General features: G+C 45.6%; 1 protein-coding gene across 1 annotated transcript; it reads left to right on the forward strand.

Annotated features, from left to right (window-relative positions):
* Positions 1–13,467: 13,467 nt before the first annotated feature.
* Positions 13,468–15,908, forward strand: LOC127343923 (uncharacterized). The gene is made up of 2 exons (XM_051370141.2): positions 13,468–15,704; positions 15,788–15,908. Exon 1 carries the CDS (start codon positions 13,512–13,514, stop codon positions 15,564–15,566), a length of 2,055 nt encoding a protein of 684 aa, XP_051226101.1. The 5' UTR covers positions 13,468–13,511; the 3' UTR covers positions 15,567–15,704; positions 15,788–15,908.
* The last annotated feature ends 328 nt before the right edge of the window (positions 15,909–16,236 follow it).

Consider the following 16,236-nt stretch of genomic DNA (forward strand, 5'->3'; position numbering starts at 1 on the left):
CAGAATACTTATTCACTGTTATGAATGGCATAGTGAAGTGCTTATTTATATCTCTTTATGATTGCAATGTATTTTGTATTACAATTTATCTATGTGCTACTCTAGTAATGTTATTAAAGTAGTTTTACTCCTCCTGCACGGTGTAATGGTGACAGTGTGTGCATCCGTGTTAGTACTTGGTTTATGCTATGATTATGATCTCTTGTAGATTATGAAGTTAACTATTGCTATGATAGTATTGATGTGTATTATTCCTCCTACATAGCATGAAGGTGACAGTGTGCATGCTATGTTAGTACTTGGTTTAGTCGAATTGATCTTTCATGCACTCTAAGGTTATTTAAATATGAACATTGAATTGTGGAGCTTGTTAACTCCGGCATTGAGGGTTCGTGTAATCCTACGCAATGTGTTCATCATCCAACAAGAGTGTAGAGTATGCATTTATCTATTCTGTTATGTGATCAATGTTGAGAGTGTCCACTAGTGAAAGTGTAATCCCTAGGCCTTGTTCCTAAATACTGCTATCACTGCTTGTTTACTGTTTTACTGCGTTACTACTGCTGCAATACTACCACCATCAACTACACTCCAGCAAGCTATTTTCTGGCACCGTTGCCACTGCTCATATATATTCATACCACATGTATTTCACTATCTCTTCGCCGAACTAGTACACCTATTAGGTGTGTTGGGGACACAAGAGACTTCTTGCTTTGTGGTTGCAGGGTTGCATGAGAGGGATATCTTTGACCTCTTCCTCCCTGAGTTCGATAAACCTTGGGTGATCCACTTAAGGGAAACTTGCTGCTGTTCTACAAACCTCTGCTCTTGGAGGCCCAACACTGTCTACAGGAAAAGGAGGGGGCGTAGACATCAATTACTGCGCAGAAACAGATTTCTCGCTGTCACGAATCTGGGTATGATTCACTGTAGGTAACTCAGAAAAATTTGCCAATTTACGTGAGTGATCCTCAGATACGTACGCAACTTTCATTAGTTTTGAGTTTTCTGATTTGAGCAACGGAAATACCTCTTAAAAATTCGTTTTTACTGGCAGTTCTGTTTTGGCAGATTCTGTCTCTGTTTTTTGCATTGTCTTTTGTGGACTTTAAGTGAGGCTTTCTAGACGTGGAGAGCTGTAGCTAATGTTTTATTGAGTTCTTGCAATGTGTCACTACAGGACCAAGGTGGATTAAAGTTTTTTGAGTACTAACCCCTCTAATGAAGTTTATGAGAAGTTTGGTGTGAAGGAAGTTTTCAAGGGTCAAGAGAGGAGGATGATATATGATCAAGAAGAGTGAAAAGTCTAAGCTTGGGGATGCCCCCGTGGTTCATCCCTGCATATTTCAAGAAGACTCAAGCTTCTAAGCTTGGGGATGCCCAAGGCATCCCCTTCTTCATCAACTTATCAGGTCACTTCTCTTGAAACTATATTTTTATTCGGTCACATCTTATGTACTTTACTTGGAGCGTCTGTGTGTTTTTATTTTTGTTTATGTTTGAATAAATTTGGATCCTAGCAATCCTTGTTTGGGAGAGAGACACGCTCCGCTTTTTCATATGAACACCTGTTCTTCGTTTTACTTTTAATGTTCAATGATAAAAGTTGGAAGCTATTGCACTTATTGCTATTTGGTTGGAAACAGAAAATGCTTCATATTGTATTGAATAATTTGATACTTGGCAATTGTTTTGAGCTCTCAAGTAGATCATGATTAATCTCTTGCATCATGTAGTTTAAACCTATTAATGGAGAACTACCATAGAGCTTGTTGAAATTGGTTTGCATGATTGGTCTCTCTAAGGTCTAGATATTTTCTGGTAAAAGTGTTTGAGCAACAAGGAAGACAGTGTAGAGTATTATAATGCTTGCAATATGTTCTTTTGTAAGTTTTGCTGTACCGGTTCATACTTGTGTTTGCTTCAAATAACCTTGCTAGCCAAAGCCTTGTACTGAGAGGGAATACTTCTCGTGCATCCAAAATCCTTGAGCCAAAAACTATGCCATTTGTGTCCACCATAACTACCTACTACATGGTATTTTCTGCCATTCCTTCATGTGCTACCTTTAAACCTTCAAAATGCTTCTCAATTTGTGTTAATGTTTTATAGCTCATGAGGAAGTATGTGGTGTTTTATCTTTCAACCTTGTCATTTACTCTTGACGGACTTTCATAATGGACTAGTGGCACATCCGCTTATCCAATAATTTTGCAAAAAGAGCTGGCAACGGGGTTCCCAGCCCCGATTAATCAAACTTCATTAATAATTCTCTTCACATGTTTTGCTCTGATTCATCAGTAAGCAACTTAATTTTCCAAATAGACACTCCTCCATGGTATGAGATTGTTGGAAGGCACCCGAGGATTCGGTTAGCCATGGCTTGTGTAAGCAAAGGTTGGGAGGAGTGTCACCCATAAATAAAAACTAAAGTACATGTGTAAACAAAAGAGAAGAGGGATGATCTACCTTGCTGGTAGAGATAACGTCCTTCATGGGAGCCGCTCTTGAAAGTCTGGTTGGCGAGGTAGTTGGAGTACCCATTACCATTCGTTGACAACAACAAACACCTCTCAAAACTTTAATTTTATGCTCTCTATATGATTTCAAAACTTGAAAAGCTCTAGCATATGATTTATCCTTGCTTCCCTCTGCGAAGGGCCTTTCTTTTACTTTATGTTGAGTCAGTTTACCTACTTCCTTCCATCTTAGAAGCAAACACTTGTGTCAACTGTGCATTGATTCTTACATACTTGCATATTTGCATTCATCATATTACTTTATGTTGACAATTATCCATGAGATATGCATGTTACAAGTTGAAAGCAACCGCTGAAACTTAAATCTTCCTCTGTGTTGCTTCAATGCCTTTACTTTGAATATATTGCTTTATGAGTTAACTCTTATGCAAGACTCTTGATGCTTGTCTTGAAAGTACTATTCATGAAAAGTTTTGCTATATGTTATCTATTTGTTAGCAACTATAGATCATTGCCTTGAGTCACTTCATTCATCTCATATGCTTTATAATAGTATGATCAAGGTTATGTAAGTAGCATGTCACTACAGAAATTATTCTTTTTATCGTTTACCTACTCGAGGACGAGTAGGAACTAAGCTTGGGGATGCTGATACGTCTCCAACGTATCCATAATTTCTGATGTTCCATGCTTGTTTTATGACAATACTTACATGTTTTGCTTGCACTTTATAATGTTTTATGCGTTTTCCGGAACTAACCTATTAACAAGATGCCACAGTGCCAGTTCCTGTTTTATGCTATTTTTGGTTCCAGAAAGGCTGTTCGGGCAATATTCTCGGAATTCGACGAAACGAAGACCCAACATCCTATTTTTCCCGGAAGCATCCAGAACACCGAAGGAGAGTCGGAGGAGAGCCAGGGGGCCACCACACATGTGGGCCGCGCGGGCTACACCCTGGCCGCGCCGGCCTGGTGTGGGGCCACCCTGTTGCCCCTCCTGCGCCGCCTCTTCGCCTATTTAAGCCCTTTCGACCTAAAAACGCGATACCAATGGACGAAACTCCAGAAAGACTCCAGGGGCGCCGCCACCATCGCGAAACTCCAATTCGGGGGACAGAAGTCTCTGTTCCAAAGACTCGCCGGACGGGGAAGTGCCCCCGGAAGCCATCTCCATCAACGCCATCGCCTCCATCATGCTCCGTGAGTAGTTCCCCCATGGACTACGGGTTCTAGCTGTAGCTAGTTGGTATTCTCTCCTCCATGTACTTCAATACAATGATCTCATGAGCTGTCTTACATGATTGAGATTCATCTGATGTAATCGGTGTTGTGTTTGTTGGGATCCGATGGATGATACATTATGATTAGTCTATCTATAAAGTTTGTGAAGTTATTGTTGCTGCAATCTTGTTGTGATTAATGCTTTTCACTAGGGCCCGAGTGGCATGATCTAATATTTAAGCTCTATAATTATTGCTTAGATTGTATCTACAAGTTGTATGCACATGTCTATGTCCGAAACCAAAGGCCCCAAAGTGACAGAAATTGGGACAACTGGAGGGAAAGGCTTAGGTATGAGGATCACATGTTTTCACGGAGTGTTAATGCTTTGCTCCGGTGCTCTATTAAAAGGAGTACCTTAATTTCCAGTAGATTCCCTAGAGGCCCGGCTGCCACCGGCTGGTAGGACAAAAGATGTTGTGCAAGTTTCTCATTGCGAGCACGTACGACTATATATGGAAAACATGCCTACATGATTAATAATCTTGATGTTCTGTCTTAATGCTATTTCAATCCTATCAATTGCCCAACTGTAATTTGTTCACCCAACATTTGTCACTTGTTATTGGAGAGTTACCACTAGTGTAGATAGCTGGGAACCCCGGTCCATCTCTCATCATCATATACTTGTTCTACATGTCACTGGAAGTAGTATCAACTATTTTCTGGTGCCATTGCCACTGTGTTACTATTACTGCTGTTGTGTTACTGTTACTATTGCTCTCATATCACTGCTACTTTCACGTCACCCCTGTTACTAGTGCTTTTCCAGGTGCAGCTGAATTGACAACTCAGTTGTTAAGGCTTATAAGTATTCTTTACCTCCCCTTGTGTCGAATCAATAAATTTGGGTTTTACTTCCCTCGAAGACTGTTGCGATCCCCTATACTTGTGGGTCATCAGCGGCAACCCTGAGGAGGCTAAGAAGAGGAAGGCGAGGAGGCCAAGGAGGGATCAGAAGCCGCAAGTGCTCGCCAACGTCACCGATGCTTTCACGTTAGTCTCTGAAAGTGGCCAACCCTTGGAGCCTTTGGAGGTTGCCAAAGGGTACAACATGCAACTAGGGTGCATCGTCTGTAAAACCGTGTCGATCAACAACCATGACATAAGAAGCGAGGCCAACGTGGCTTTGGCCGAAACCCTCATCCAGAAGCTTCACCAACGATACACATTCCCGGCGCTGTTCAATAAAAAGGTAGACTCTTTAGCTCTCATGAAGATGAGCACCGCCTTGAGCAGCTGGAGAAACCGGCTGAAGAGAGAGATCGATCACGGTGAAAGCTGGGAGAAGATAAGTAGCAAAGAGTCATCGCTCTCCAAAAAATACTTTGATGAATTCAAGTCGTCCTTAGAGACTGAGGATGCTAAAAAATAGACCGCCTGGGGGAACAAAATGCGGGAATTGAACCTAGGGGTCCACCATTGCGGAAGCGGCAGTTACCGAGGAAAACTACCCACTTGGGACAAGGAGGATCTGGAGATTCAACGTCTGGGGAAAGAAAACCCCTAGCTAAGAATCGCGGATTTACAAACTAGGAACTTTGTCCGGTCCCGCTACTACTTAGACTGGAAGACGGGGGAATTTGTTACGGATGACCCCAACGTGAAGGACTTCGAGAAATACGTGGTAAGGATAGTCTATATTATTGTGTTGATCTTATTAGACAATGAAGCCAAATGGGCTAACCTTAAGTTCCTTTGTCTGAAGGATGATCAGTTGAAGGCTAGTGCTACGGCTGGCCCGTCGTCCCAGGGGTCGATGGAACCGTGGGACACGCCTTTCAACAGGGCGATGAAAAAATACAAGAAGAGGGAACTAGAGAAGCCGCCAATGTCGGCTAGCCGTGTGTCCGGCTTTGGCACAAGTATGAAGCTATACGAGTACTACGGATCGGATGCCAAGACGAGAAAGGAGAGGAGGACATCGGCTAAGGATAAAGCCGAGGTTCAGAGCTGAAGAAGAAGGTGGAGTCACTAGAGAAGATGGTGGCCGAAATGCCGGCTGAGAACACCGATCTGATGAGTAAGTTACTGGACAAGAGGCTCCGTCAGATCATCCCCCTGGGTTGATGGAGGGATTAGCTGCTTGGAATGCGGTAGGTCAAAAGGGGCCGATACATGTGCCCAGCGTCAGCGGCAGCAACTCAAGCTTCCAAGTGCCGCTGGAACTGGTGACCCCGCCGCCGCCGCTCCAGCTGGTCGCATCGACGCCCCCAACCGCAGAAGCTGACAGGGTGGCGGTGCTTGATAATGCACCCGAGAATGAGCGGCCCGACATCGGCACCGACGCCCTTGTATCGACATTAGCCGAGATCGACGCCATCCAGAAGGTATCTCATTAGTTAGTCCTCCGCATCATCTTCTTTAACTATATATGCCTTTCATGACTGCCATCTCATGATGCCCAACATGTCCTTGACTCAGGACGAACCTTGCATACTCTTGCATACGGTTGAGCCCGGCGGCCAGTTGATGGAAGTTGCTAGCGGCACTGTCATGGCCACCCGTGATATGCACCATGCTAGAATTGCGGAAGACATGAAGAAGGTCAATTTGGCTATGGTAGCGCCGGAGTACCGTGACATCATCCCCCCCATCAACCTTCGGGCACAGAAGAGGACGACATTATGGTCCTTGGGGATTGCACCTCATGGATTATGACATGGCCGAAGAACCAGATTTGTCTGGGGGGGTCTTCCGAGTGTTAGGCGCAGCACCGACGCCACCTCCCCTATCATCCGGCTCAAGATCGCTCGGCCCCGCACCGTCGCCACCCTGAAGGAAACGGTCGTCGTCGCCGCCACCCTGAAGGAACTGGCGTTCGCCGCCACCACCCGGAAGGAACCGACGATCGCCGCCACCACCACACGCCACCAACAGCTGTTGGGAACGCTACCGCAACGACCATTGACCAAACGCAAGGTACGCCAAGCGTCGGCATCTCACCACCTAAGGTCGTGGACATGGCGCCACTTGATGGCAACGATGGAGATGATGATGACAACATCGATGCCTACATCAGCACTGGCGCCTGCAACCAAGATATGTACATGCCTCCTATGGATGAAGAAGCCTTCCGCACTCACGGCGATCAACTTAGTCGTCCCACTACAGTCACGCAGCGCCTGACCTTCATGGGTTTTTCTCTGCAAGAAGCTCCTCCAGAGGCTGGCAATCCAACTCAAGTCAAACCGGCTACCATTTTCAGCCCTAACACACTGCATAAGACGATTGTCGGGGAGCCACCCAAATCAACCCCAGCACCCCAAGCAACACCAGCACCCCAAGCAACCCCAGCACCCAAAGCACCACCATCAGCACCACCAGCACCAATAGCACCCCCAGCAGGTTAGGTGAAGAAGCCAAAGGAAGAGATGTAATAAAAAGGGCGCATCTTCGAGCCAACCTCTTCCTAAGAGGACCCGGGCCGACGACGTGGTACCACCGACACCGGTGTCATGAAGCTGGTAAACCGATACTGCCCAAGGACATGGAACACCTCGCAAGTGGACCAATATATGCTCCCTTTGCAGTGCAATATTCAAATGTCTAGAGGGCATGCTTCTTAAAGACAAGGACCCAAATTACCCAGTGTTCACGGTCAAGGTGCCAGTGGACCTGAACTTCGTCCAAGAAGACCCCACGGATATCTTCTTCATAGCGTTCGAGGACGTCTTCAATCTATTTCACTGGAAACGGCTTGACTATAACTTGGTTCGCCTATACACGCTCAATCTTCAGATGAAGATCAACAGAGAGAGACCCCCACGTCGCGGTAGCGGATTCCTACTACATGTGCGATAGCCAGCTGGAGCAAGGCTCAAGGACACGGACCAAGGCGGTGCAGTACCTCCAGAGCTTCATGCTCAAGAACAAAGAGAAGAACACCCTTCTTATGCCTGTCTTTCCCGAGTAAGTACACATCCGCTCGCGGCCATTGTAACTTATGCTTTCTTATATATTTATTCTATTTCCAATCCTTTCCAACATTCCATTTAAATTGCAAGTGTTGAGGAGGGACAAATACTGCACACTCGTCATCCTTTGCCCGAAGTGGTCACTAGCCCAGTATTTCGACTCGTCGAATACGACGACGAGGAAAGACTACAAGAGAATAAGGGGTGTTCTCGATGAGGCTATCCTTGGCTACTCCAAAAAATGGAGGCACCTTCGACAAGAAGGGGGGATTTATCAGCCCGGAGACTGGCAAGCTCGGGTTCAACCACGTGATTGACTTCCCTTGCATCAAGCAACCATCTGACAGCATGAAGGAGGCCTTCTATGTCCTCCATCACCTTAAAGGGTTTGTCGCGGATGCAGAGATGATGAGTCTGCCACCTAGTATGCGAGACCCCAATAAAATGGCGGGGGAGATCAATGATGCTGATCTTAGAGAAGACTTCCATCGCATCCAAGTAAAGCTATCGGAAATTATCCAAGAAGATGTATGCAACAGATCGGGGCTCTTACACCAACTGAGAGGGTTGTGTAAGAGGGATATCGAAGAACGCCTACATAGGCAGGGTGATGGAAGGACGTGGACGGCGAAGGACATGTACAAACCGTTCCTGGAGCCGTTGAAGAAGATGTCTCGTTGATCGAGGCCGGTGCGCCTACCATTACTTTGAATCGATGGACAATGTGTAGTGTGTTGTAAACAAAACTTGTTTAATTTTCTCGAAATGGTCGTCGTTGTTGGACTTCAATTAGTATTGTAATCGTTGTCGTTGAACTTGATTACTTATGTGATACCGATGCTATGTATCTTTTAGGTTTATTATTACTTCCTTGCTTTATTTCTTGTGAATATGTATGCATGTGAACCATCTAATTCTTTCCATTGCATTATATACTAATATACCTTGTGTCCATAGAGATGACGGTACTACAACAAGTAAACAAAGTAAAGTTAGATATTTTTTATTTCTGAATTTAGTTAAAGGTCAAAATGAAAGAGCATGCAAAGTAAAGTAAAAAATGTTTCTTATCTATTGAAATGGACCGAGGTTCATGATTTTACTTGACCTCTCTCTCATACATATGGTGGCACGAATATAGCAATAATAACAAGTTAATACTAATAGCAAATTAACATGAAGTGATTGATACACATTCATATGAACATCATGTCCTACCATAGATATGATACTGATACATGTAATGTATTCATGAACTTAGGTGTTTTATTTATAATATTATATAATATTTGCATGACATGTGAGATTGATTACATGTTTAATATTGATTTATGGGAATCTTCAAGAAAGCTCCCTTTTGTTGGATTTTAATGCTGCCGAAGAGGAAACCACTATTTTGTGTATTTTTTTTAGTTCCGGTGATCTTACAGACATCCAATGAGGCTAACTTTTTTCCATGTCAACTTTTGAGTAAATACAAGGATATGAGCACAAGAGATGGAGCTGGAGCTGCGTGGCCCCCTAGACTTGCTGGCCACGCCACGGGGAACACCTACCGCTTCAAGCCCCATTTTTCGTTGTTCTTCACGCCCACATACTCGTCTTGACCTAAATCAGACTATATATATATGCTTGAAAGTTTGAATCCCTTCATTCATGGATGATAGTACATTTTTGGTAGCATACCTATCAGGCTATGATTTCTCGTATGATGTTCCATACTTGCCCTATGCCTTTCTCCTTGATATGAGACACCGCCATTTTACAAACTGCGGCTACCACAATCATGGTGAGAACAAGATCTTCAGCTAATGCTAAACCTTTTTTTAATCACACATGTCTGCATACATGAAGATAAATTGAACTCATGTCAAGGTAATGCGCATCAACATCCGCCGATCTTTGTTCATGAAAAAATTCTTCTGCTTAGAAGGTCGACGTCCTTGTTCGAATCTCTTGTATGACATGTCTATACGGCCCCATGCCTCCACTCTCGATGCTTCTCAATACATTACCGCAATCAGAGACCACCCTAAGACGCAACAGTGAGATGCTACGGTGAGTGCCAACCCTTTCCTCCACGCCAGCGCCTCCAAGCTCTCGGGCTCAAAGATTTCTTGAAGAACAATCGTAGAAGCGTCCCAAGAATGTATCGTGTGATCCCAAGCTAATACTAAACCCTCTGTACATGCTAGTGCTTGTAGGTACGCATGGTCAGTTAGGTCGTCCCAATGTAACAGTGGGCTGGCCCATCTGGCGTTCCAAGAAGGAATCGAGCTAAGCGAAAAAGGGCACTGTTTCATTTGGTAGCATGTGGTGACCTTTGAAAAGATTCAGGCACGTGTGTTTGGTTGTGACTGGTCCTGCTTGTCATGTGAGGCCCAACACCCTGGCACTGAAAATAAGAAGAATCTTTCCTATTTTCTTTCCACACGAGCGTGGCCTCGAAAGAAGTGCCGATTCGGCAGTAGTAATGAAGCTTTTCTGGAGGGCTTCCGTAGTGCTTTAAGGTTCACACCAATGTGGACTTTTTAAACCTTTACTGCTTAGAAGCCCACCAAAACCTTACATCTTTCTCGGCTCATACTCCCTAGCGGCAAATCCTATTTCACGCTTCACGCGAACGGAAATGAGTTGACGCGTACCCTATCATCGCTATTTTTTGTAAACAGGCCGGCTCGTTAGATCCTGGTTTTTTCTGTTTTTTTTTTCCTTTTTTATGTTTTCTTTTTCTTCTTTTTTCCCTTTTTGTTATAAAATTCTATACATTTTTTAGATTTTTGAAAATTGTGGACCTTTCTCGATTTTTTTTTATATATTTGAACGTTTTTTCCAAACTTTTAACAATTTGGATTTGAACTTTTTCCGAAATTTGAAAATTTTAAATTTTGATCATTTTGAAATTTTGAACATTTTCGGATTTGAACAATTTTTTAATCTAAACTTTCTCAAATTTGAAAATTTTTAAATTTTGAAAAAATAGGATTTTTTTGAATCTGACCATTTTGAAAATGTTGAACATTTTCGAATTTTGATTTTTTTGGATTTAACCATTTTTTAATTTCGAACATTTTTAAATCTGATATTTCTGAACATGTTTGGATTTGAATAACTTTTTACTATGAACTTTTTCATATTTGAACATTTTTTAATTTTGAATAATTTTCGGATTTTCAAATTTTCAAATTTTGAACTTTTTTTAAGCTGACAATTTGAAAATGTCCCGTGCATGCCAGGCCAGGCATATACTGTAGAATGATTCCATTTGTTTCCAGACGTAACCGACGGGACTCTATCTTCATGCGAGCACTGGGGCGAGGACGCAATGAATTGGGCCGGCCCAGTCGCACATCCGGTCGACGCGAAAGTTTAGCACGCTTCGCGTCAAGCGTGAGATAGGAGCTAGCTACTATCAAACGCGCTCCAAATTGCCGTGAACCGCCATGGGTTCCGTCTCTTCGCAGCGATGAGTCGCGTTTAGTCCTGCTAAGTAACACTGGCAGTCTTACACGTACTACTCCGTATTATACGCTGGCAGGGCAGGCAGTACAACTGTACGTACGGACAGGACACCATGCGGATCCAGCAATCTCCGTCTATATATATGCACACTGTGAACGAGGTGATCCGTGGCAGATTGTGTGATCACTAAATCAGGGCTAGCGGACGAGCTAGCACGGCTCTCTTCAATTGCTGCCTGCACTGCTGCTGGGAAATGCAAGCGAGCGCGAGCTCCTCGTCGTAGACTATAGACATAGCCAGCCACACGGCTGACATCGCACGTCACGCCGCCGCTGCAGTGGTGCGTACGCTGGCGTTTCTGGATCGCCCGACAGCGATGCCGATAACAAGGCCGCGTCCAACGCAAGAGTCTGTCCAAATACGTTATTGACAGAGTGGCGCGCGCGCGCACAGGAAATGAGCACAGCGCAGAGGCACGAGGGTAGGCCGCGACAACTCGGCAGGAGGAGGTGGGAGGCGAGCGGCGACGGAGACGGCGACGTCGACGTGCAGGGCCCCGCGCCGCGCCACGCCAAGCAGCCGGTGCCGGTGCCGGACAGGAGGCGCTCGATCGACACGACACGACGGCGACGGCGACGCGTCAGGGGCTGGGGCCCGACCGACGGGCGAGCACGAGCAGGTTTGAAACTTGGCTGTAGCGACGCAACGCATGCGAATGATCCCACCATCGTCGTCGTCTTCGCTTGGCAGTGGCAGGCGCAGGCGCAGGCGCAGGGAGGCGCAGCGGGGGACAGCGCAAACGGATAATAATGGGCGAATAGTCACAGCTGCAGAGCTGCCGGCATGCCGCTGCATGTTCTGCGTGGGTAAAGTTGTTGGTAGGCGGTGTGGTGGCAGATCTCGGCGGATAACCGTGGCACAGTGATTCATCTATGGCAGTTGGACAGCTTGGTTCAGAGAATTCATAAGTCGAGCTCTCTCGTGAAAAATGCCGAGTATAACCGATTAAAAAAAACGAGGGCAGAAATCCACCCTTGACCCCTCGACAATACAGTAAAGTTCGAGTATCAACGAACAGCGATGTTCTTGTCATTTCGATTTCAATATACAAATTGCTAAAGCAGGCGTCTGGAGTTATTTTTAATTGACATTTCGATTACTATTCTTGTTCAGAGATGTAGCAGAACCTCACTTTGTGAGAAATCAATTCTTTTTGTGTGTTTCTTCATTTATTGTTGCTTATTTTTTGCACTTTCACATTTTTCATTTTATTTTGTATTTGTTGTAATTGCAGTTTTATTTGGGATGTTACAATTGTCGACTTCGGAAAGGAGTTCTAAGCCTCACAAGCCAAGCTCGAGAGCAACCATGGCGAGGACCCAAGCATGCTCTCTAAAAGCCGATGGCATCCTCTGCGGCGGAGCTAGGGGGACTAGCAGGGGCCCGCCCCGCCCCTCCCCCCTATGCCAACCTGCAACAAGCAAAATTGTTTGGTTTAGTGATGATTATAGGGTCTAATCTATAGAAAATAGCTCAGCCGCCCCCCCTTAAACGAAATTTACCTTGATTGGCCCCCTTGATAGTTCAATCCTGCTTCCGCCGTTAGGCGTCCTTGTGAAGGAGATGCAAGAAAGGGCAGACCCAAAGAGAGCCAAGTGGAGACCTAGCCAGGGCCCTACTCAAATTTTACAAATCCTTTGTATTTTTCAAGCAAAGTCTTCAAAAAAGTTGAATTCTAAACATAAATGCCCCCACTCAAACTTTGTGCCCCCTCTCAAAAATTACCCTGGGTACGCCCGCCGATGCAAGCACCACAGGTGGACCATTTCCCTCGCAACACTCTCCAAACATGGGATTAACTTGTGCTTAGAACGAGGCGACAAGACCCATTAAAAAAGCATCGACATGTCAACATGTTGGTATGCAGTCGCTACAAGAACCTCGTACACACCCCATACTTGAATTGTTTTGACAATGATAACAACTGTAAAATAGAAATTTCATCAAATATAAGTAACAAAAAGCATTCTGCACATTCATACATACAAAAGTGTTTTCATGTTCGAACTCTGAAAGAACAAATTTATCTGTGATGTAGAAATACTCTCACCGGAGCATATAAGGAATAAAAACATTTTATCTTTATACCATCGTGTACCAGCCAAAAGCCAAAATTATGCATTTAAATGCTTTTATGTCTTAGTAGAAGCCAAAGTCTAAGAATTCAGAAAAAAATCCCACCAAACAGCCCATGAAATGGGGCAAACGAGAAAATGCGCACGTAACATGGTGCAAAATGATGAAATCCACGCGCAAATGGGGAATGCCCGCCGCGCAACGCTGACGCAGGCAGGTCGCCACGCAGTATGGTGGAAGCCCCACCCAAGCTCCACTCCGCCGCCGCGACATCGTGGCCGGAGCTGCTCGCCCCATTCGACCTCTCCCGCCTCCGCTCCACGCTCTCCTGCCGCCCGCTCACCCCGCGCCGCCTCGCCCGCCTCCTCGCGCTCCCGCTCTCGCCGTCCACCTCCCTCCTGCTGCTCCAGTGGTACGCCGCCTCACACCCCGCCGTCTCCTCTCTCCCCCTCCGCCCCCTCCTCGCCGCCGCCGACGCAGACCCGGAGCGCGCGCTCTCCCTCCTCGAATCCATCCCCTCCTCCCACCTCCCCCCAATCCGCGAGTCCCTCCTCATCCCGCTCTTGCGCTCCTTGGCCCCCGGCCGCGCCCTCCACCTGCTCGACCAGTTGCCCCGCCGCTTCGCCGTGACACCCTCCTTTCGCTCCTACAACACCGTCCTCGCGGCGCTCGCCAGGGCCGACTGCCACACCGACGTGCTCGGGCTCTACCACCGGATGGTCCACAGGGACCGCGTCCCACCCACCACCTTCACCTTCGGCATCGCTGCACGCGCCCTCTGCCGCCTCGGACGTGCCGACGAGGCGCTCGTGATGCTCCGCAGTATGGCGCGGCACGGTTGCATACCTGACACAGTGCTCTACCAGACGGTCATCCACGCGCTGTGTGCCCAGGGTGGGGTCAACGAGGCCGCCACGCTCCTCGACGAGATGTTCCTCATGGGGTGCTCCGCGGATACCCAAACCTTCAATGACATCGTGCACGGGCTATGCACGCTGGGGCGTCTACGCGAGGCGGCGAGGCTGGTGGACAGGATGCTGGTAAGAGGCTGCGTGCCAAACTCCATGACGTACGGGTTCCTTCTCCAGGGCCTGTGTCGAGCGAAGCAGGTGGATGAAGCACGCACAATGCTTCGGAGGGTGCCGGAGTTGAATGTTGTGCTGTTTAACACGGTGATTGGGGGCTGCCTGTCCGATGGGAAGCTAACGGAGGCGACAGAGCTGTATGAGATAATGGGATCAAAAGGCTGCCCACCAGATGCGCACACTTTTAGTATATTGATACATGGGCTCTGCAAGCGTGGGGAGGTTGGTTCGGCCATGAGGGTTCTTAGAGAGATGGAGGAGAAGGGTTGCGCTCCAAACATGGTGACCTACACCATTTTGCTGCATTCCTTTTGCAGGAAAGGCATGTGGGATGATATAAGAGCAATGCTGGAGGTACTGTCGGCAAAGGGCTTGAGCATGAATTCGCAAGGATACAATGGGATGATATATGCTGTATGTAAGGAAGGAAGGATGGATGACGCGAGGACACTCATGCAAGAGATGAAGTGTAAAGGTTACAAGCCTGATATTTGCACGTATAACACAATAATTTATCATCTCTGCAAGAATGACCAGATCGAAGAGGCTGAGTATCTATTTGAAAATTTGCTTGACGAGGGTGTTGTGGCCAATGGAATAACTTATAATACACTCATTCATGCACTGTTGCGCAAAGGAAGCTTGAAGGATGCCATAAACCTTGCTAATGATATGGTACTTCATGGCTGCTCACTTGATGTTGTTACTTACAATGGTCTCATAAAAGCCCTGTGCAGAGATGGGAATGTTGATCGGAGCATGGCGTTGCTGACGGAAATGACAGAAAACGGAATTAAGCCAAATAATGTTACGTACAACCTCTTGGTTAGTGAGCTCTGTAAGAAAAGAAGGGTGCGTGATGCACTAGAGCTCTCAAAGGAGATGTTAAACCAAGGCCTTACTCCTGACATTGTCACATACAACACACTCATAAATGGGTTATGCAAAATGGGATGGATGCGTGCTGCCCTGAATCTCCTAGAGAAGTTGCACAGTGAAGATGTGTGTGCCGATATTATTACGTATAATATCCTCATTAGTTGGCACTGCAAGGCGAGATTCCTTGATGATGCTAATATGCTTCTAAACAGAGCAGTGGCTGATGGGATAACACCTAATGAGCGTACATGGGGAATTATGGTGCCAAATTTTGCTAGAAAGCCACTTAGTTTTTTATCTGACGGGGTTGAAGGTCATTAATTTGTTTTTGCTCTGTATTGTATGTTATGGTTAGTTGTCATGGGCTCATGGCTTTTGGAATCGCCACAACTTCAGAGGTTGTAAAGATCAAAATGGGAAGATCATGGTGTCCATCATAATCTTCACCATGTTGACCTGGTATGTATGTCTCTTCTTGTTAGAAGTTTGTGCTCTGTGCCATAACTTTAGCATTAATTTATTATCTTGTTGTACCATGGCAGGTGTATGTTCAGTGGATGATAGATACAGTTACTCAGATCCATCTTGACATGTTCTAGCTGTAGTTACATGGAAAATACAGAAAGTATTGAAACCTCAGTTGCATCATTATTGTTTAATCAATATGTTGAAACCTCACTATAAAGCCATGGATCTCTCAGTTAAAATCAAAGATGTCTATATCTCTTATATTTATTTGTGAGTAATTATATTGCATAATTAATCAACTAAGGTACATTTTGATAGAAATCAGAGTCAGGATTAATTTGTTCCATTTACTGATTCACTGCAATGCCACAGTGGAGCTCTGCTTAATTGTTCCAGTCCTTGTTAGCCTCTAATATTGATTAAGAACAACTCCAAAAGACAAAAACATTCTCCTTAATTGAATTTGCTATTTTTATCTATAGTTCTGACTGAAAAGCTGTGAATAACGAGCGGAATAGTTCAG

This window comes from Lolium perenne, chromosome 3, assembly GCF_019359855.2.
Source record: "Lolium perenne isolate Kyuss_39 chromosome 3, Kyuss_2.0, whole genome shotgun sequence".
In the NCBI taxonomy this organism is placed as follows: domain Eukaryota; kingdom Viridiplantae; phylum Streptophyta; class Magnoliopsida; order Poales; family Poaceae; genus Lolium; species Lolium perenne.